The sequence below is a fragment of the Notolepis coatsorum genome (genome assembly GCF_963971535.1).
Source record: "Notolepis coatsorum genome assembly, chromosome: 17".
Classification (NCBI taxonomy): domain Eukaryota; kingdom Metazoa; phylum Chordata; class Actinopteri; order Aulopiformes; family Paralepididae; genus Notolepis; species Notolepis coatsorum.
In genome coordinates, this window is record NC_140181.1 from 107,875,330 (window position 1) to 107,898,641 (window position 23,312).

A 23,312-nucleotide genomic window follows, 5' to 3' on the forward strand; every position below is an offset into this window, starting at 1 on the left:
AAACAAACTTAAAACTTGAACTAAATCCAAATGAATGCACTGACTACATTGTGTGGACTCACTCACTACACAATATCCTGCCATAGTAGCAGAAAGCTAATGTTATGCTAGCAGGCATTACTGTTGCTACTGTTGCATAAGGTTAGCAAACAGTGAATATGCTCTAACAGTATGTTTAACAAAAAGCGTAGGTAGTTACCCAGCTATTAACTTAAAACCCCAAAAGTTTAATTGCAAGGACATGGAGGAAAAAAAACCATGCACAAAAACACATGTAGTAGTCTCGTCTATTAGACTGCTATAGCGTCTCTGGGGCAAGGTAACAGATCAGGTAGGCTGAGTGTGCTCTGGCCTCAGTGCGCTTGCATTAATAGATCAATAGATCAATAAAGTGATGTTGTGTTTTTCAAATGTAGCCAAGAGTAAAGACCCTAACCCTTTCAAAACAGCAGTCAAAGTGTATATTTTCAGCACTACGTTTGTTTACCAATGATTTTTAAGTGTTATTAGCGATATGAAATATGAGCTTATAAAAATCTCCCCACGCATTGCATCGGAAACTGGATGATTTAGACATGAGGACATGATGCCTTCATGAAAACGTTGTAATTCTAAGAAAGAGGAGATCCAGGGCTTTCAATGGACGTCGGAATTTCATAAAACTACACTACCCAGCTCACATCAGCCGCAGACATAGGAATCATACCCATTTTTCTTTTACAAAAGACATGACATGGGTCGAACAAACCTCAACGTTATTGCAATATAATCCAACGTATATTGTTTCTTTACCTTTCTCTGAACATCTAGAAAAAAACGTGTCGCAAACCGTAAAAAAATGGCGGAGCTATGGACATTATACAAAAGTAACTGTACTTACAGTATATTTCATTCATGTCTTTGCTGCCCTGTAACGGGCGCCTGGTGGTACTAAATCCAAATGTAACTCTCCCAATGGAAAGAGGAGATTTGGGCCGGTCCATAGATGTATGACTTGGCCATAATAAGTCATTTATAGGCCTGCTATTCTATATTCTATATTCATATCTCATATTGAATGTGTCTGGAAGGCAAAATTCAGTATTGTATCTACACAAACTCCTGTAAATCATCTACCCTTTGTTAATTTGCTTAGATTTTTTGTACACTTGATCTCAAGAAGGTGCTGAATTTTCCACTTTTGGTCAATGTTAGCATGGTGTCACCGTCAAAGATGGAAAAAAAAAAGAACAGACATAATATTTCTGACACTGCAAATACATTCCCTGAGGTCCATAGAAGAACATGCAAATGAACCTTGTATAAGTGGAGCAATCTTCCATTTACTTGGGTGCTTTGAGGCGAATCTTCAGAAAATATGGCTAGGGCTTAACAGGTTAAACACCATGAATTGTTTTGCACTGCTGTGTCTTACGCACGTATAGTTATTCTGCGATTAAGCACACAGTATTACTATTTGGGGGCGGTTATTATTTTCTCCAAGATAGAAGCAGCACAACAGGGGGCGACAGACAGGGGGCGACACTGTGGTGCAACACGGCCGTCCCGGGTTCAACTCCTGGCAACCTTTGCTGAATGTCTTCCCCCCTCTATCCTCCCATATACTTCCTCTCTCTCTGCACCGGACTGCCAGAAAAAAAACAATAAAATATCTACCAAAAACACATACAAAAAAAAGAAGTAGCAAAACAGATTGGTAATGTTATGTGGAGAGGCAATGTACTCCTGGATTTGCATAATCCCTTCGCTTATCATGGCACATCCCTTCCTAAACTATTACATAGTGACATAGTTATTAACGGAAGAAAATGACAAAAAACTAGGCATTCTAGCAAGAAAGAGCTGAAGACTATATAACATAAATGTTTATGTTATATATACCTAATGTACAAAATTCCAGCGATGATGTGCAATATCCTTTCTCCAAAAGACAGATCAGTCCGTAATCTCTTTGAAAGTGGAACGATGACCGGATCTGACCGGATCTATATCGCCGGATCCAACCGGACCTAAAACAGTCCCAGTCTGGCTCGGTGAGGCGTCTAGAGCGGCACGCTCGTCTCCTGCATGTCCTGGCGACAGATGCCCCCCAGGATGTCGAACGCCGACCCCAGGTCGTTCAGAAAGTCCAGGTTGTCTCCCGGGCCGCCTAGCGACAGCTGATCCAGTGACTGGCACCTGCTGCCCTGGCCCTCATAGGCAAACACACAGGGCGGGTACTCTCCTGGAAGGTCCTGCCCAATCACATACAGCCGCTGTGGACCCAGGAAGTAAACATGTATGAAAGACAGATCACAATAATAATAATAGAGTACGGACCGGGATTCACATTTTGTATGTTATGTATATACATTCTAGTATAAAATATACAGTAAAAATATACAGAAGTCTACAGAAGTCTATAGTAAGTGTAATATTGAACAGTGTTGTTTTAAAAGTAAAAGTCCAGGAAGAGTGTACATGAATGGTAAATGGTGCATTTATATAGCAGCTTTTATCCAAGGCGAGCATTCTAATGGCCATTAGCCTTATTCACACGGCCACCATACTGGTTGATGGGCTGGCCAGATGAAGAGGTGCCCATTGACTTCAATGTTAAAACGTAGCTGTGAAAATACCACTTCAAGAACCATCGTAGTCAAAATAACAGGCAGAATACGCTAATGTAATTACAGACTCGTGATTATCTGACTCAGATTGTTTTTTAACCGCTGTCGTTTATACGTTTTGCAGATGATTCATTTTGTGAATTCATCATCTGCTTGTTGAAATGCATTCATAATGATGTTTAACAGCCAGGTCATAAAAGAAATTCAGTTGCCTGAGGTACAGTTATGAAAATAATTTCCACTATATAATCCTGTTACTATAATTGCTATTTAGAACTACTTTACTTAGGCTTAGACTTGCTTACTTGTTCGGACTGTTCTATAAAGTCATTTAGAACGGACCTTTGTAAAGAAACTCAAAGAGAGTTGAGCTGCTCTGCTGTTCTGTAAAGTAACTCAGGAGCCTGCTGCTCTAATAGTTTGAACAACTGTTCTGTAAAGTAATTCAGAACTGTTCTATAAAGTCATTTAGAACTGAACTTTGTAAAGAAACTCAAAGTATTTAAGGCACTGCTCTGTTCTGTAAAGTAATTCAGAACTGTTCTATAAAGCATCGAGGACTGAACTCTGTAAAGAAACTCAAAGTAAGAAGGAGCTGCCCTGTTGTTCGGACTGTTCTATAAAGTAATTTAGAACGGACCTTTGTAAAGAAACTCAAAGCTGAGCTGCTCTACTGTTCTGTAAAGTAACTCAGAACCACATCCTGTAAAGCAACTCAATATCCGGCTCCAACCAGATTTTTACTGCATTTACTGCAAATTACATTTTTATTCTTTTTATTACTGCCTATTTTAAAACTGAATCAAACCGTAAACAGAGAGGCCTATTGGGATGTTAGATCCTAATATGAAAAACTGTGATTTGCCTTACTTTGCTGCTATCTTTTTATGCTTGTTTTATATGTTTTTTGTCATTTTATGCCATGGAATAAAACCATAAACAAAGTGGCCTATGTGGATGCTAGATCCTAACTTATGTGCTAATTTTGTGCCTGTCTTTTTCCTGCTGTAAAGGACTATACAAATAACGTTTATTATTATTATACTACATCATTATTGGTAAGCTACCTCCTTATACTACATCATTATTGGTAAGCTACCTCCTTATACTACATCATTACTGGTAAGCTACCTCCTTATACTACATCCTTATTGGTAAGCTACCTCCTTATACTACATCATTACTGGTAAGCTACCTCCTTATACTACATAATTATTGGTAAGCTACCTCCTTATACTACATCATTATTGGTAAGCTACCTCCTTATACTACATCATTATTGGTAAGATATCTCCTTATACTACATCATTATTGGTAAGCTACCTCCTTATACTACATCATTATTGGTAAGATACCTCCTTATACTACATCATTATTGGTAAGCTACCTCCTTATACTACATCAGTATTGGTAAGCGACCTCCTTATACTACATCATTATTGGTAAGATACCTCCTTATACTACATACTTATTGGTAAGATACCTCCTTATACTACATCATTGTTGGTAAGCTACCTCCTTATACTACATACTTATTGGTAAGCTACCTCCTTATACTACATCATTGTTGGTAAGCTACCTCCTTATACTACATACTTATTGGTAAGCTACCTCCTTATACTACATCATTGTTGGTAAGCTACCTCCTTATACTACATCATTATTGGTAAGCTACCTCCTTATACTACATCATTATTGGTAAGCTACCTCCTTATACTACATCATTATTGGTAAGCTACCTCCTTATACTACATCATTATTGGAATGGATGTTGGAACCTATGGAACCCGTTCTAGTGACTGGTTGGTCCTTAAGGTCCCTGAGTTTGCTTTGAACAGGGTGAATCTGCATTTTGCTACAGTATGATGCCCCTCTAGCTCATGGGATGAACTCCAGCAGTCCTTAAAGCTTAAAGCAGTCCATCATTACTGGTAAGCTACCTCCTTATACTACATCATTATTGGTAAGCTACCTCCTTATACTACATCATTATTGGTAAGCTACCTCTTTATACTACATCATTACTGGTAAGCTACCTCCTTATACTACATCCTTATTGGTAAGCTACCTCCTTATACTACATCATTACTGGTAAGCTACCTCCTTATACTACATAATTATTGGTAAGCTACCTCCTTATACTACATCATTATTGGTAAGATATCTCCTTATACTACATCATTATTGGTAAGCTACCTCCTTATACTACATCATTATTGGTAAGATATCTCCTTATACTACATCATTATTGGTAAGCTACCTCCTTATACTACATCATTATTGGTAAGATACCTCCTTATACTACATCATTGTTGGTAAGCTACCTCCTTATTCTACATCATTATTGGTAAGCTACCTCCTTATACTACATCATTATTGGTAAGATACCTCCTTATACTACATCATTATTGGTAAGCTACCTCCTTATACTACATCAGTATTGGTAAGCGACCTCCTTATACTACATCATTATTGGTAAGCTACCTCCTTATACTACATACTTATTGGTAAGATACCTCCTTATACTACATCATTGTTGGTAAGCTACCTCCGTATACTACATCATTATTGGTAAGCTACCTCCTTATACTACATCATTATTGGTAAGCTACCTCCTTATACTACATCATTATTGGTAAGCTACCTCCTTATACTACATCATTATTGGTAAGCTACCTCCTTATACTACATCATTATTGGTAAGATACCTCCTTAAACTACATCATTATTGGTAAGCTACCTCCTTATACTACATCATTATTGATAAGCTACCTCCTTAAACTACATCATTATTGGTAAGCTACCTCCTTATACTACATCATTATTGGTAAGATACCTCCTTATACTACATCATTATTGGTAAGCTACCTCCTTATACTACATCATTATTGGAATGGATGTTGGAACCTATGGAACCCGTTCTAGTGACTGGTTGGTCCTTAAGGTCCCTGAGTTTGCTTTGAACAGGGTGAATCTGCATTTTGCTACAGTATGATGCCCCTCTAGCTCATGGGATGAACTCCAGCAGTCCTTAAAGCTTGAGATTCTCCTCTGTTGCAGAGTTTAAAACCTTGATCTCCAACCTTTGTCAATCAAGTTGTACATGTTTTAATGGATTGTTGATCCTTACTTATGATTGTATATGCTGTGTGATTGTATATCCCTTTTTTGCTTAACTCTGTATGTTCTGCTTAACTCTGTATGTTTTGCTTAACTCTGTATGTTCCGCTTAACTCTGTATGTTCCGCTTAACTCTGTATGTACACTCGACAATAAATGACGGAAACCTCAGTTGCCTTTCGAGTTTAAATAAAGGTTTGAAATGAAAAGTGTGTAAGAGAGGAACCTTTTTGGAAAATGTTTAAGTGCCCTCTCATCCACGTGTCAAATGACCTCTTTCACAGCCATTGGCCGTTGCACGGCCAGTTATTTACAGAAGTTTGATTGGTATCAGGATCAGAGCCAATCAGAGGCAGAGTAGGGGCGGGTCTTGAGGGGAAAACAACACTGCCGGAGCGGTAGACGACGTAACGCCCACTAGCTGAATCCATCACACGCTTGAATGTGCATAATGCTTCATGTTTTGAGTGGTGACTGACTACTGTCTTTAATGGGAATGTGGCTGGTTTGAGCTACAGATGCGTATCAGTGAAGGTCAACCCGTAAACAAAGAGGCCTATTGGGATGTTGGATCCTAGTGTGAAAAAATGTATGATTTGATGTTTCTATGCCTTAACTTTGTGTGTTTTGTGCACATTTTATGCCAATTTTGTATACCTGTCTTTTTTTGCTGCTGTAAAGGACTTTGAGCTGCAATTCTTGTGGGTTCTTGAAAGGTGCTATACAATATTTGTTATTATTATTATTATTATTATTATTATTATTATTATTATTATTATTATTATTATTATTATTATTATTATTATTATTATTATTATTATTATTATTATTATTATTATTATTATTATTATTATTATTATTATTATTATTATTATTATTATAGAGGATAATAAACATGAGAGGGGGAGAGGCCACACACTGGAGGCTGCTCTTCTTCATACCAGCCGCCTTTAGGTCACTTGTCTGCCATGCTGTCAAAAATCACTATATCTTAAAAGATTGATGATCACAAAATTATCTTTTTTAATCCATCTCTAAGTTAGGTTAGGGTTATAGGCATGAGGTCTCCAGTAAGGTTAAGGTAAGCGAAGGGTTTATAAACTGATGGTTCTGGTTTTGCCGCTCATGGTCAATAAGTGACCTTCCTGGAGGAGGTACAGGATCTTACCCGCCCGACGTGGTCCTCAAGGTGCTGGTCCGACTGCATGCTGAAGGATCGCATGTACCCTGAAGCGTGCTGGTCAGAGAGAACAGAATCATGTAACAGTCGATGAATGCAAATGCACATTTTTACTTAAGGGGAGACCACCCCCCTAAAATAAAAATGTCCTGATTTTGGGGCAATTTTGTGATTTTTTTATTATGTTGCCCCTTTACATGTCTTCTTTCAAACTAGTGACAAGAAAACGTCAAAAAGACACATTTAGTTGCTTATTTCGCTTCATTTTGCATGATTGCATCCATAAATGTGCACATATTTAATGGTGAAGTGCCTCATTTGCATATATAAACATACAATTCAGAACACTTGCGATATATTCTTTCTTAGTATATATGTACATAGCAAACTGGTAAAGTTTCATAGTGATATCTATTCAAATATTTCTTTTGCCTATTATGTTATTATGTTATTCAGTTATCAGGCATGTGTCTATTACTAATGGTTTGATTGGGTGTTGTGTTTGTAAATAGCGGTTTCAAATAAAAATGTATGGCATTTTATAATACAGAACTTTGAAGGTGTTTTCCCAAAGGGTAGACATGTACCATTTCCCTATTACCTACACACACCAAACTTTCCACATGTATTCATATCTATATCCTGCTTCTTTGTGACAAATGGTTTGTTGATATGTCATACATAGCCTGATTTACAGACAATACAAAACTTTAAAGCCATTTTTCTCAAAATGAGATTTTATGAGTTTGTATTACACATAATTACAAAAAAATCTTAATTTCTCTAGTATCTCCACACCAAACTGGCCACGTTTCCTCCTATCCATATACCACAACTTTCTGTTAGAGGATTTTTTGATATATCATTCATCCAGATTTTTAGAAAATGTTATGTATGCGAAAAATGTAGTAACAATGTAGTAACATGTAGTAACATGAAAAACCATGAGAAAATATCTATATATCATAAATTTTTGCTACATTTTGCTCGGGGTAACATGCAAAAATGGCCCGTTTTGAATAGACCACGCCCATTTTTGGGTAATACAATTATGAGACCAAAGAAATTGTAATACATTTTTATCTTTTTTTACTATTCTAAACTATTAAGATGGTTGCAAATGATTTCATCCTTTATTATTTTGTTCCCTATCTAGGGGGGCAGTCTCCCCTTACTGCAATGTGTGGTGAATGGGTATGTAGAGTAATAACTGATGGGGTTCAAGTGAATATGGCTAATCATCACTCACCCTGCGGCCGGTCATTCTGCTGTTCCATGTCGAGTTCTTCATGTCAGAAAAAATAGCACATACACAAATTTTTTTTTAAAGACTTTATGTGTGAAAAAAACATGTACTTAAAGGAACACGCCAACTTTTTTCAAAAAACCACAGGGCTTTTGAGGTGACTGCACTACCAGGCAGCAGTGGTTCGGCAAAAAAATGTATTAGTACATATCTGATTAGAAAACTAAAATGTAATTTTGTTTTAAAATGATTTCCCCACATGGTAAATACACAGGTTACAACATGTTTACAGGAACGTTTTGGAGTTGTATTTGGAGTGTATTTCATGACTGTGGGGAACTAGGCTACACTGGCACACCTACTTCCAGTAAATGACGCTAAGCTAGGCTAACGGTGCGGCTGTTCCCTAAAGCCTAACGCATGCACAGAGAAGAAAAGGGTGTGTATCTGCTTGTCAAACTCCAGGGTAGATGGCAAATAAGCTAATTTCACTAAAAGTCGGTGTGTTCCTTTAACTGAAATAGAACATAATAATTAGACTTTAGAAAAAAACGAACTAACTGAAAGTATATTGTGTACTATCACAACTAACTCAAATAAAACAGAAATGTATGTATGTCCTTAATTTTAGTCTTTGTCAATTTGGTCAAACGTGCAGTCGGGTGGCGTAGCGGAGATTGCGCTCGTCACCACTGCAAGAGGCTGCGGTCTCGATTCCCGGAGTCAGCATTGCCCTGCAGCTTGGGCCGGTCGTCATACTAACTCGTTTGGCTGAGTTAGGGGGAGGGAAGTTGTGGGTGGTAATCTGGCATTGTGGACAGCGACGCCTACAGGTCAGGTCTGGGCGCCTGCTCAGCGAAAGGCAGGAAATGGTGAAGGCAGCATGACCTCCCACGCGTTACGCTTCACCAATGAGAGTCCTCGCTGCCAGGTGAAAAGAGAGCCACTGGCTGTCTCCACATGTGTCGGAGGAAGCATGTGGTGGACTTCAGGGTTCCCTTGTACCGACCAGTAGGAGGAACATGCGCACAACAACCAGGTAGGGGAGGGGGGAAATTGGCATAACGACTAAAAGAAATTGGGATGGGGAGAAAAATAGAAAATCAGGCGGAGAAAAAGAGGATTAAAAAAAGTATTTTGTCAAACGTGTCCCACCACAAGCGTGAGGAGGCCTTGGTGTTAACCCTTTACTATCACACTACCGACGGTCAACCTGCTGTCGTGTGGCAGTGAAAGGGTTAACCGTCTGTTTATTGTCACAGTGAAAGGGTTAACCGTTTGGTAGTAAAGCAGTGAAAGGGTTATTGTTCCTTGAGACTACGATGTCTACATGACTGTGTTCATATTACACAAGACCAGGGGCGACAGTGGCTCGGGAGGTAGAGCAGTCATCTGGCAAACCGGAGGTTCCCGGTTTGATTCCCGCTCCTCCCGGGCAGCGTGTCGATGTGTCCTTGAGTGAGACACTTAACCCCCTAACTGCTCCCGATGAGCAGGTTGGCACCTTGCATGGTTGCCTCCGCCGTCGGTGTGTGAATGTGTGAGTGAATGGGTCAAATGTGACGAACAAATTGTAAAGCTCTTTGGATAAAAGCTGTTATATAAAAAAGCAGCCATTTACCATTTACCAAGACCTATTCTGAACTTCTTAAATCTTGCCCCTGACAAATAACTAATACCTATAATAAAGAAAAAATACTTAAACAATTTTATGAAAGTTTTAATAGCAAACCCACTCTGGAAAATAACTGAAACTAAACTGAATTGAAAACAAAAATGTTAAATGGAATTAAAATACAAAACTATAATAAAGACTATCCCACTCAAGATGTGTCCAAATAACACAGGACATGTTCTCCCTAGAGCAGGGGTCTCAAACTCGCGGCCCGCGGGCCAATTGCGGCCCGCGGGATGATATTTTGCGGCCCCCTACTGGACGTCAACGTTTAGTGTTAGTGCGGCCCGCGCGCAACTGTTTGCCGAGTCGTTGCGCGAGAGTTGGAAGTTTTATTTATTTTATCACTTGTAAAATAAGGCTACCATAGCGCAGGCTCATGACAGCAACGTTATGTTAGTGACTTGGTTGAAACGTGATTCCGGAGTGATATAAAGTAAAGTGGAAGCAAATGCATCCTCGCTCTCTCTCTCCTCTGCGAGCAGTGCTCTGCATGTCCCGCAGCACTGCCACTGTGTGTCTGTGTATGGGTCTGGTCCAATCACATACGCGTCCCGTCAGCGTTTTCCCCCCTCACCCACAGTCTGCGAATCAGATGCAGAGTAGGGGAGTAGGGCGGGTCTTCACGGACTGCATGTCGTCTCTCTCTTTCAGTTCAAATCGGAGCAGAGTTGACAGCGCATCTATTCTACAGTAAACTCGCTCCCAGTTTTATCTCTGTGAGATAAATGTAGCTATTAGCCTATTTTCGCCAGCAGGCAGGCAGCAGAAAAATATGGCATTTTCAAAGATGGTCAGTAAAAGAAATCTTAGAAATGTCGACTGCATTCAAAGGTGAATGGACGGGAAAATAATCCGTTCATGCTGAGTCCCAGCCAGGGGCGTAGCTGGAGATTCTGGGCCCCATGAAAGAATCAATTTGTGGGCCCCCAATCTATTAAAAAATGTGGGGCCCCCAATCTATAAAAAAATGTGGGGCATTTGCTGGGCCCTTGGAATCATCCAAACCCCCCCCCCCCCAGCTACTCCCCTGGTCCCAGCACCAAACCAATTATGTGACTATATGCCAAGAAACGGTAGCTATTTGAAAATAATGTATGACTGAAGTGATGGAGACCATGTTTGAAGGCAAACAAAAGCAAATCCCCCTCAGATCGCACAGCAACCAGAATAACTGAAATACTGGCACAGTGCATTTCCATAGCTGTGGATAAGTCTACTGACACAGCTGTGGATAAGTCTACTAACACCACTAAGAAGCCTGAAGATAAGATTGAGAAGATTGGATCAGTTGTACTTTTTTTTGAATACTTGAAACCCTTTTTTTGTGGAATATTTGATGCGGCCCAGCCTCACCCAGACTCTACCTCCAGCGGCCCCCAGGTAAATTGAGTTTGAGACCCCTGCCCTAGAGCATGTGTTGAAAATGACACAACCTGCCTTAAATCTGTGTTGCTATTAAAACACAACATGACGTTTCAAGACATCTTGTGTCTTTCAACACATTGTTTTTAGTAAGAGTGCACAGTGTCTAACTCTGTCCATTTGGTCACACGGATACATTAATTATTATATAATTGTATTAATGCATGCAATGTTAAAACACAGGATTATGAGCCCCCCCTGGTGGATGTAAGGGAGAACTGTCACTCACCCTGTTATGTGCTCCGAACGCAACGGCCGAATTTGTTCGCTGCAGTTTCACCTGCCTACTGTCCATCGTCTGAGCGCTAAACTGTGGGGAGGGAAAGAGTAAGTGGTGAGTTTAAAGAAGAGGATTATATGTAGCGTGCAGAGACATTACTAAGAAATATTGAAGATTACTACGGACAAACAGACAGACAGATGTATCCTCAACTAATAATAATAATACTCATCATCATGGGGGGAGGATCCAGCATCATGGAGTAGAGATGTGTATCACGATCGCTCCCTAACTTTTACAACCAACACCTTTATTACCCCACTAGTCTTTTTAATACATTTTTATTTTTATTAATGAATTCGACAGCTTAATAACTTTATCACAGATATGGCAAGCAAGCGGACTGCTGGGCGAGGCGTGGCGACGTTGGCAGCCGACACAGCACAACTGTGTTCACCATGAGCGAAGCTAGCCTGTCAGCTATCAAGCAACTTATTGCAGAACTACTGGAAGTCTTCAATTCAACAAATACTTTGAGTCATACCGACAATCGGTAACGGCTGAGATAGAGGCGTCTATTGGAGCGGTGAAGGAGAAAATGGAAATACTTCACGCAGAGTCATCCAACAACCCTAAGGACATTGTCACGCTCACGGAGGAAGCTGGCCGACAGAGTGAACGCTTGCGGCGCGGGGAACATGTCCAATGAGGTCCAGTCTCGGGGAAAAACATTTTAATATGAGAATAGTTGGCGTACCAGAGGACATTGAAGGGACCCGTCCTTCCAACTTTGTTCCCGGCTTATTGCAGGAAATCCTGGGTAAGGAATTGTTCACTGAGCCCCCGGAATGTGATAGGCGCATAGAGCCAATGTAGCTACTGTAAGCCCGGGAAAGATCAGAAACCAAGGGTCATCGTTGTTCGGATGCACAGTGTTCGGATCCACAGACTGCAGGTAAAGGAACTGATCATCCGTGAAGCCTGAACCAAAAGGGGGAAACTACTTTATAAAAATCATCGCATCGCCATATATGATGAGGACTACACGCCGGAGGTCTTGGCCCAGAGAGGAGAATACAGGAAAGCCATGCCGGAACTTTGGAGGATGAGATGCCGACCAATGCTACTTTTCCCAGCCAAACTTTCCATCAAACTGAAAGATGAAACGAGAAGGATTTGGCCGCTGACTTGAGGCGGAAAAATACTTGAAGGAGACGCGGGCCGACCGGGAGGCTGATGAGAATGCAGGAGCACTTGGATTGGTCCCCAGGCGCGGTACCTCGCCAGCGCCCTGTTTGCTCCCGGCTGCCCTTGGGGGGGAAGGACGATGGGATGGGTTAAGCGCAGAGCTCAATCGCATCGGCGACCCTGAGAAAGACAATGCATGTGTGTGTGTGTGTGTGTGTGTGTGTATTCCTGTGTGTGTGTGTGTGTGTGTGTGTGTGTGTGTGTGTGCCGCCCATTGCATGTCCCATGTCGTTGCATGCCAAATAAAGACGTCTCTATAGAGGTCCTGCATTATAAAAAAAGAAATCACTATTCTTGTTGTTTTGGGAACTGTTGGCTCTGTATTACATTGTTGTGTGGAGCTGGGCTGTTAGCTTGCCATGTTTTTTTATACGCGGGCTGCGGTGGCTGGCGTACTTCGGGTGGATGGGGATGGGGGGCCGCCGGGTGGATGGGGATGGGGGGCCGCCGGGTGGATGGGGATGGGGGGCCGCCGGGTGGATGGGGATGGGGGGCCGCCGGGTGGATGGGGATGGGGGGCCGCCGGGTGGATGGGGATACTTTGTTTTTGCCAGGCAGTCGGTCGATAGCATTTCTCTGTCGGGTCACAATACGTAACAAATTACCGTAGAATTAATGAGTAGCTTGATTATGTATATATTATATGGTGTATAGATATTGAGCACCTTTGTGCTCTGTATGTATATATGTGTATCTTTGTACACCCGGGGGCATTGTCCACTATCTACTATAATGCTATGTGCTGTGAAAATTTTTGATTACCTTTAACCACTTGTTGTCTTCACTATTTATGTTATTTTAAGACTAGTGGCGGATTTTTTACTCGTTAAGTCAAGGGGGGGGGGGGAGTGGGGGAAGGGGCGTCTGTGTGAAGCTATGATCCCAGTGGGAATTGAGGGGTATTTGACTATCCGCAGCGGATTAGCATGTGGGGTTAAGGGGTTGGGTAAGTATAGAAGGTTAACCCGTAAGGTTGACAGGATAGCATATAGAGCAGGGGGGAGAGTTTTTTTTTGCCATTGAAGGTTTTTGTGTTCTATGTATTATTGGTTTGTGTCAGTATAATTATTCTTCCTCCAGTATTGTGGGTATACAGATGGACCGGACCTCTCAGGACCTGCACTCTTCGATCCTTGCTTGGCTGCGTTGGTATGTTGGCATACACATAGATAGTTACAACCATGGCTAAATTGAACACATTAATATGGAACACGGGGGGTTAAATACTCCTCATAAACGCACCAGTGTCCTTGGTCTGCTGAGGAGGAAGGGAATAAATGTATAGCTCTCCTTAGTGAGACTCACCTTATGGTAACTGATGTGGCAAGGCTGGCGAACCGGTACTACCATGTAATATTCACATTCCAAATTGTCAAACTGTCTGCTTGGGGAAACTATATTAAAACACCCTAAAACACTCCATTCTCTCTCCTCCTGTGGTCTGCTATTGGGCTCTGCCAAATCCCATCCTCACAGAACACTCCCACCACGATGACGAACCCAGCACCACCGGAGACCGGAGAATGGGGCAACAACATCCAGGCCGCCATCAATGGACACGCCATTCTGCTAGCAACAAAACGAGAGGTGTCGCTATAGTGACGAGACGTCATTTAGATATCAGGGTGATGGATGTGTGGGCTGATACAGAGGGGAGGATAACGATGGCAAAAGTTGAATACTCTCATAGAAAAATCGCACTAATTTCATTGTATGCTCCTAACACATTTGATGCAGATTACAGAATTTTTGAGAATGAATATTAATACAGTAAAAGACCCTAGAATTTTAGGGAATGCAGTAAAATATTTTATCAGAAGTCACGTCACACACTTACACGTCACACACTTACGTAAAGCACGGTTAAACATACTTGAATAATTGGAAACACTGTACTCAGACCTGTAGGCTTAATTGCAATCTAACTACAATGAACAAACGAATACACCATTGGAAGGTCATTCAAAAATAAATAAATAATATTCTTAGACAGCGCTCCGAGTTTTTAATACACAGGACAAGACAAAATTACTACTTCCATGGTGCTACACCCAGTCATTTACTCACAATGAGAATCCGTGCTAGCGATACATTTTCGGATATTCCCTCAATCAGAATACAACAAGGGGTATTAACGACAGACTCAAAAAAGATGAATGACACCTTCAGAGCATTTTACTCACATCTATATAGTTCAGAAGTACATTTTGATCAATCTAAATTTGAAACGTTTACCAGCAGGCTTGAACTACCGAGGTTATCCGAGGAGTAGGCGGGGGAATTGGGGGAACCGATTATATAACTTAAAGAAGCAATCACTGAGATGCAGAGGGGCAAGGCACCCGGCTGCGATGGAATTCCACCCGAATTATACTTAGCGTTTTGGGACCCATTGGGCCCATTGTTGCATGAGATGATTGAACACTCCTTTGAACAAGGGGGATCTTCGAGGGATGTAAATATGGCTCTTATCTCTCTACTACTCAAGAAGGACAAGGACCCAAATGACCAAAGGACAAGGACCCCTAAGTATTCTCGGTGCCGACCTTAAAATTTTTGCCAAAAGTATATGACGGTGCTAGTACACTGTGATCAACCATTATCTGCAATACAAAAATATATATATTTTTTTAATCTAACCCTAACCTTACTGTCATGCACTTGTCCTAATAAACTAACCTACACTGTAGCACTCAACACTTTGATGAACATTGTTGCTCAGCTGATAGAGTTGTGCCCTTCCTGATGACTTGTCGTACAGAACTTGTAAGTCGCTTTGGATAAAAGCGTCAGCTAAATGACTAAATGTAAATGTAAATGATCAAACCGCGGATAACCTTAGAAGATGATTGCATGTAATTGACAACAGTAAGGACAATATAACTCCAGCCACAGTTCTGTCTTTGGATGCCATGAAGGCCTTCGATAGACTAGAATGGTAATATCTATGGACGGTATTGGAGGCTATGGGACTTGAAAATAAATGTATACATATGATTAAAGTACTTTACAGCTCCCGGTCAGAATTGATAATGACAGGCAAAATATGCTCCCCTCTCTTCCTGGTCTCTAGGTCTTCTAGACAGGGTTGTCCTTTGTGTCCGGACTTTTCGAGCTTTCCCTTGAACCATTAGCCCAATTTATAAGACAAACCCCACACAAAATTACTCTTTATGCAGACGACTTACAAATTTGTATGCAGGACCCCTCCTAATCGGCCACAAATAATAATAATAATAATAATAATAATAATAATAATAATAATAATAATAATAATAATAATAATAATAATAATAATAATAATAATAATAATAATAATAATAATAATAATAATAATAATAATAATAATAATAATAATAATAATAATAATAATAATAATAATAATAATAATAATAATAATAATAATAATAATAATAATAATAATAATAATAATAATTGACGAACTATCAGGCTTCAAAATAAATTGGCCCAAATCAGATTGTTTACCTCTGAATTAATTGGCCAGAACGGTGCAACTACCGGCCGACATCCCCATATAGTCGAACATTTTAAATACCTAGGCATCGAGATTTTCCCCACCCTATGACAGACAGTTCGTTTTTTTTTACAGGCAATTATAACAAAATACTTCTTTGCGCCGCCCCTTTGCCTCAAATAGATCCGCTATCAGCTCTATCTTTAATCTCTCAAAATGTTCAGTTGCTATCACTATCAGCTCTATCTTTAATCTTTCAAAATGTTCAGTTTTCCCCCCTTGAATGGCCCTTCTATGGTTTGGTGGTGCATTTTTTCCTATTGCTAGGTTTGAGTGAGTTTTTCCTTACCTTCGCGTGGGGTATGTCTGTGAGTGTTGCATTTATTTTGCATTTATTTGAAAATGTTTGGACCTTATGGTGTTCTTGTTTTGTTCTTGACTTATTGTGATGTTTCTTCTTGACTTGTTTAAAGAAGACCTGTTCGGCCCATGGGGACATTAACGTATGTTGTCGGGCCTTACAAATAAATTTGATTTGATTTATGTCTATTTGACCGAATCTGAAACATGTTTTTCTAACGATCACAGTTCTGTGTTTCACTGGACAAAAAACATGCTCAGCAAACACGATCATAGTTTTGAGTTAAAACGCGGGGTTTCAGGGGATCAGCCAGAACGGTTTGGGCTTATTGCACATAACGTGTTTTATCTCGCGATCTATGAAAAAAGACTGTATTATCTTGGAAATGTGCGATGTTTAGCGTGTAAGAAACTACAAACTACAGCATGTGGAAACAAACTATTATTCCCATGCTGGACTACAAGTAATGTTTGTCAAAATGAGCCACACCGTGTCTCTACAGCTATAATACAGAACACACACACAGCTTCGCAAACATAGTGCAACGACAACGGAAACGACTAGAAGGCTGGAATTCTAAGGGTAACTTTAACCAAACAGCGTGGCACTGAAAGTGTTAATCAAATCCACGTACAAAAACTCATCATCTAGGTATATTTTGGCGAGAGGACATCCCAGAATTAGACCCTGAGTTTGACTGGGATGATATTTGGACTACTGTCACATTGACTTCCCGTAACCCTAATCACCAGCCAATACATTTTAATTATATTCATAGGACGTATCTCACATCTAGGAAACTGTGCGCTATGGGGTTGGTGGCTGACTCTCGGTGCACTTTGTGTGCTCTGGGGACCACTGCCACTTTTGGAATGCCCACCGGTCGCTCTCTTTTGGAAATAACAACTAAACTTTCAGACATATGTAACCTGACAATTCCACTTGCAGCAGCAACACTGCTCCTAAATGATATATCACTACTACACTAAATAATCATTCTGGCGGGCGTTACAGCAGCCAAGAAACTGATAGCTATAAGGTGGAAACACCCATAAATCATAAATCTCTTGAAGAAACAAGAAATGTGTTATTATCTGGAGCGCCTAACGCATCACTCTCATCACAGCGCCAGCCGGCACTGCCCGGCAGTGACTCACCATGTCTCGCCGTGAGCTTCTGTAGGTCTCTGTGACGCTCCGGTGCTGATCCTCGCGGGGAGCCTGAAACCAAGCGACACAAACTCACGTTCAGCACAGTCACAGACTCACATTCAGCACAGTCACAGACTCACGTTCAGCACAGTCACAGACTCACGTTCAGCACAGTCACAGACTCACATTCAGCACAGTCACAGACTCACGTTCAGCACAGTCACAGACTCACGTTCAGCACAGTCACAGACTCACATTCAGCACAGTCACAGACTCACGTTCAGCACAGTCACAGACTCACATTCAGCACAGTCACAAACTCACGTTCAGCACAGTCACAGACTCACGTGCAGCACAGTCACAGACTCACATTCAGCACAGTCACAGACTCACATTCAGCACAGTCACAGACTCACATTCAGCACAGTCACAGACTCACATTCAGCACAGTCACAGACTCATGTTCACCACAGTCACAGACTCACATTCAGCACAGTCACAGACTCACGTTCAGCACAGTCACAAACTCACGTTCAGCACAGTCACAAACTCACGTTCAGCACAGTCACAGACTCACGTTCAGCACAGTCACAGACTCACGTTCAGCACAGTCACAAACTCACGTTCACCACAGTCACAGACTCACGTTCAGCACAGTCACAGACTCACGTTCAGCACAGTCACAGACTCATGTTCAGCACAGTCACAGACTCACGTTCAGCACAGTCACAGACTCACATTCAGCACAGTCACAGACTCACGTTCAGCACAGTCACAGACTCACGTTCAGCACAGTCACAGACTCACATTCAGCACAGTCACAAACTCACGTTCAGCACAGTCACAAACTCACACTCAGCACAGTCACAGACTCACGTTTAGCACAGTCACAGACTCACATTCAGCACAGTCACAGACTCACGTTCAGCACAGTCACAGACTCACATTCAGCACAGTCACAGACTCACGTTCAGCACAGTCACAGACTCACACTCAGCACAGTCACAGACTCACGTTCAGCACAGTCACAGACTCACGTTCAGCACAGTCACAGACTCACGTTCAGCACAGTCACAGACTCACGTTCAGCACAGTCACAGACTCATGTTCAGCACAGTCACAGACTCATGTTTAGCACAGTCACAGACTCACATTCAGCACAGTCACAGACTCACGTTCAGCACAGTCACAGACTCATGTTCAGCACAGTCACAGACTCACGTTCAGCACAGTCACAGACTCACGTTCAGCACAGTCACAGACTCATGTTCAGCACAGTCACAGACTCACGTTCAGCACAGTCACAGACTCACGTTCAGCACAGTCACAGACTCACATTCAGCACAGTCACAGACTCACGTTCAGCACAGTCACAGACTCATGTTCAGCACAGTCACAGACTCATGTTCAGCACAGTCACAGACTCATGTTCAGCACAGTCACAGACTCACGTTCAGCACAGTCACAGACTCACATTCAGCACAGTCACAGACTCATGTTCAGCACAGTCACAGACTCATGTTCAGCACAGTCACAGACTCATGTTCAGCACAGTCACAGACTCACGTTCAGCACAGTCACAGACTCACATTCAGCACAGTCACAGACTCACGTTCAGCACAGTCACAGACTCATGTTCAGCACAGTCACAGACTCATGTTCAGCACAGTCACAGACTCACGTTCAGCACAGTCACAGACTCATGTTCAGCACAGTCACAGACTCACGTTCAGCACAGTCACAAACTCATGTTCAGCAGACTCGGACGAGGCATTGGATGACGAACAAACACAAATATGTTCCAATAGCAGCTTCAGACTTAGATATGCGTACATCATAAACGTGTGGCACGGCATGTAAATGGGTCATGTTTTTATGAGGACAGGTTTATCATTGCCAATTCCATTAGCATCTGAGAGTACTGACAGTAAATCCTGCTTTTATCACCTTTGACAGTTTTATTGCTTTATGACATCTATTGTTTGTGGGGTCACCTATAGGGTCATAACGTAATGCAACTGTCAGTAATATATGTATGATCTATGGAGAGAGTGATTTTTATTACTTTATAACCCTAAGGTGACCCCCTTAAACAAACAATAGATGTCATAAAGCAATAAAGGTGACGAAAGCAGGACTTCATACTCTCTCTCAACCGTGCAAGGTGCCAACCTGCTCATCAGAAGCAGTTAGGGGTTAAGTGTCTTGATCAAGGACACTTCAACGCGCTGCCCTATATACTGTATAGTTAGGTTAGGTTTACTTTATTTGTTCAAGGGGGACAGCATACATTAATAAAACATTTAAAAAAACGTAAATGCACCAAATCTTTGCCAAAAGGCTCATTTCCATTGGCAGTCCCCCTGCCAGAAGGTACAGGGTAAAATCCTGTGTGAAAACCTGTACTACAATACTCAGTACACACTATATAGTACAATAACACAACAGCTCAGTACCTCAAGACAATGGGGCGTCTCCTTTTTAGAAGCAAAACGCCTGCAGCATTTGACAGCCATGTTAAAATATCGGCATCAGTATTCTTTGTTCAGAGTTGTGTCACAAATACTGGCAAAGGTATCCTTGATGAGCTGCATTGCCTGGAAGCCAGGCTTACCGTTGGGTTCAGAGCGTGTGTGAGAACCGGCACTGGTTTTGGGAGTTTTTATGACCTATTTATCCACCTCAAAGACATCAAAGATCATTCCGGTCATGACATTTCTTTCTGTACAGGGAAGGGTGGACCTAGTCTCTCCCTGCCTCTCAGGGCGTACACTACACCACAGGGGTCCCTGCCTCTCAGGGCGTACACTACACCACAGGGGGTCTCAAACCGTTTCATACCGTGACCCAATTTTATTTAGGAATTTTTTTGGGGACCTCACACTTAACACTTTGAGTGCCACGGACGCGATTTGTTGTTAGTTCATGCCGCCAGTTGAGTGCCACCAACGACATATAGCGTTTGTTTGTCGTATTTTTTTTTTTATTAGCGATTTGAATTCATATTTCATCAATCAAGCCTCACGCTAGTGTTGCAGACTCTCTCTGAGCTCAATTGGGAAAATACCGCCCCCTACCGTCTCTCCCTGTGTAACTGCACCCCATTGGTTTAGAGTTTAGACTGATGGGGGGGGGGGGGGGGGGGGGGGGGGCAGCCTCCTCATGTTACTTCTCCGGCGAGGCATCTGAAGAGACCCAAGTGATTCGCCGAGCCGGAAAACGCGTGGAATACATCATTTACAGTACCCAACGCTGAATCAATAAACGCGATCGATATTTGGAATGGCGATCAGGAATTGGAATAATCTTTTTGGATAACATCTGATCTGAGGTAAGCAATTTATTTGACCAGTCTTGGGATAATCGGATCTGTTTTGACCTATATATCAGCGTGTGCCCCATGTGTGTGTGTGTGTGTGTGTGTGTGTGTGTGTGTGTGTGTGTGTGTGTGTGTGTGTGTGTGTGTGTGTGTGTGCGTTGATCAAGAAATGAGAGAATATATTTTTCAGATCGCTTCTATAGCGTGCATAAGTACACATATACTATCGATAATTTAGCGTTTATTTGAAAACTATTCATAAATAGGCTGAAAAATGACAACGTTTTTGTGTATGCCAGAATATTCCAGTAAAGGGCGTTTATCACGGAATCTATATATTTTCCTGAAAAACTAGGGCTTTTCAAAATGCTATAAAACGGAAATTAACCAATTAAAAAACAATCCGTCTCAACAATGTTGACTGCAAACAAGTCATTGATTGACGGGCAGATTAGACACATAGCCATAATTTAAGACAGAGATTATGCGTTCACATCACAACGCTATCATTGAAGTGGGTGGTGGCATTCAACAGGGTTTTACCATGTTAACAAGTGGCAACCAAAGTGTTAATGTATTGTGTAATTTTCAACGTGGAATTAAGGAATATCAAAATAAAAGATCATGCATATTTATTAGAAAATGTAATTACAGCAATATGTTATCAATACATATTTATAAAACGAGGCATATTTAGCCAAAATATGTTGCCAGAACAAACAAAAAAAGAATATTTATTATTATTATATTATAAATAAAAATTTACTTTTCACCTACCAAATTTGGGTCACGACCCGTAGTTTGAGAACCACTGCTATAGACTATCAAAGACCACACCTCTCCCATAGGCTGTATCTCTATACAGTACTGAACACCTATTAGTACTTTTAAAGAAACCCCTTTTAATGCTTTTTACTCCTGCCCCCATACTGTGTTATGCAGTACTGATAGTATTTTTAAGGAAACCGTTTATAATTCAAATGTATTTGGCCCCAGGTGAGGGCTGGGCACTGGGCACGGAGCCAACTAACGCCCTGACGTGTTTGAAGATTACAGGGAGACACAAGGGAAGGAGGGAGGGAAGAGGGGAAAGAATGTTTCTGCTGTTTATCTACCGGCATGGTGGTGTGATCCACTTCATCTGTCACCCTCGTAGGGCTGCTTGAAGACAGGATGAGAGTGGGCTCAGCCTGGGGGAGAGGAGAGGAGAGAGGAGAGGAGAGGAGAGGAGAGGAGGAGAGGAGAGGAGAGGAGAGGAGAGGAGAGGAGAGGAGAGGGGAGGAGAGGAGAGGAGAGGAGAGGAGAGGAGAGGAGAGGAGAGAGGAGAGGAGAGGAGAGGAGGGGAGAGGAGAGGAGAGGAGAGGAGAGGAGAGGAGAGGAGAGGAGAGGAGAGGAGAGGAGAGAGGAGAGGAGAGGAGAGAGGAGGGGAGAGGAGAGGAGAGGAGAGGAGAGGAGAGGAGAGGAGAGGAGAGGAGAGGAGAGGAGGGGGGGGAGAGGAGAGGAGAGGAGAGGGGAGGAGAAGAGAAGAGAAGAGAAGAGAGGAGAGGAGAGAGGAGAGGAGAGGAGAGGAGAGGAGAGGAGAGGAGAGGAGAGGAGAGGAGAGGAGAGGAGAGGAGAGGAGAGAGGAGAGGAGAGGAGAGGAGAGGAGAGGAGAGGAGAGAGGAGAGGAGAGGAGAGGAGAGGAGAGGAGAGGAGAGGAGAGGAGAGGAGAGGAGGGGGGGGAGAGGAGAGGAGAGGAGAGGGGAGGAGAAGAGAAGAGAAGAGAAGAGAGGAGAGGAGAGAGGAGAGGAGAGGAGAGGAGAGGAGAGGAGAGGAGAGGAGAGGAGAGGAGAGGAGAGGAGAGGAGAGGAGAGGAGAGAGGAGAGGAGAGGAGAGGAGAGGAGAGGAGAGGAGAGGAGAGAGGAGAGGAGAGGAGAGGAGAGGAGAGGAGAGGAGAGGAGAGGAGAGGAGAGGAGAGGAGAGGAGAGGAGAGGAGAGGGGAGAGGAGAGAGGAGGGGAGGAGAGGAGAGGAGAGGAGAGGAGAGGAGAGGAGAGAGAGGAGAGAGGAGAGGAGAGAGGGGAGGGGGGAGGAAAGGAGGAGAGGAGAGGAGAGGAGAGGAGAGGAGAGGAGAGGAGAGGAGAGGAGAGGAGAGGAGAGGAGAGGAGAGGAGAGGAGAGGAGAGGAGAGGAGAGGAGAGGAGAGGAGAGGAGAGAGGGGTAAGACGCGGGATGACAGGGAGGAACAAAGATATACAGTAGCATGGATGACATACGATGACGGGAGGAAAACAGGACAATAGGCCC

At 42.3% G+C, this 23,312-nt stretch overlaps 1 protein-coding gene across 1 annotated transcript in view; it reads right to left on the reverse strand.

Moving 5' to 3' along the window:
* Positions 1 to 1,616: 1,616 nt before the first annotated feature.
* Positions 1,617 to 23,312, reverse strand: part of LOC311244512 (cadherin-like protein 26) — a 68,318-nt gene continuing 46,622 nt past the window's right edge. Inside the window, exons 14-19 of the mRNA XM_084334056.1 lie at positions 22,145 to 22,219; positions 17,717 to 17,779; positions 11,485 to 11,565; positions 8,159 to 8,194; positions 6,898 to 6,966; positions 1,617 to 2,255 (exon numbers count right to left, since the gene is read on the reverse strand). Coding sequence (XP_084190182.1) covers positions 2,043 to 2,255; positions 6,898 to 6,966; positions 8,159 to 8,194; positions 11,485 to 11,565; positions 17,717 to 17,779; positions 22,145 to 22,219 — 537 coding nt within the window. The 3' untranslated portion in view covers positions 1,617 to 2,042. The remainder of the gene's footprint in view (positions 2,256 to 6,897; positions 6,967 to 8,158; positions 8,195 to 11,484; positions 11,566 to 17,716; positions 17,780 to 22,144; positions 22,220 to 23,312) is intronic.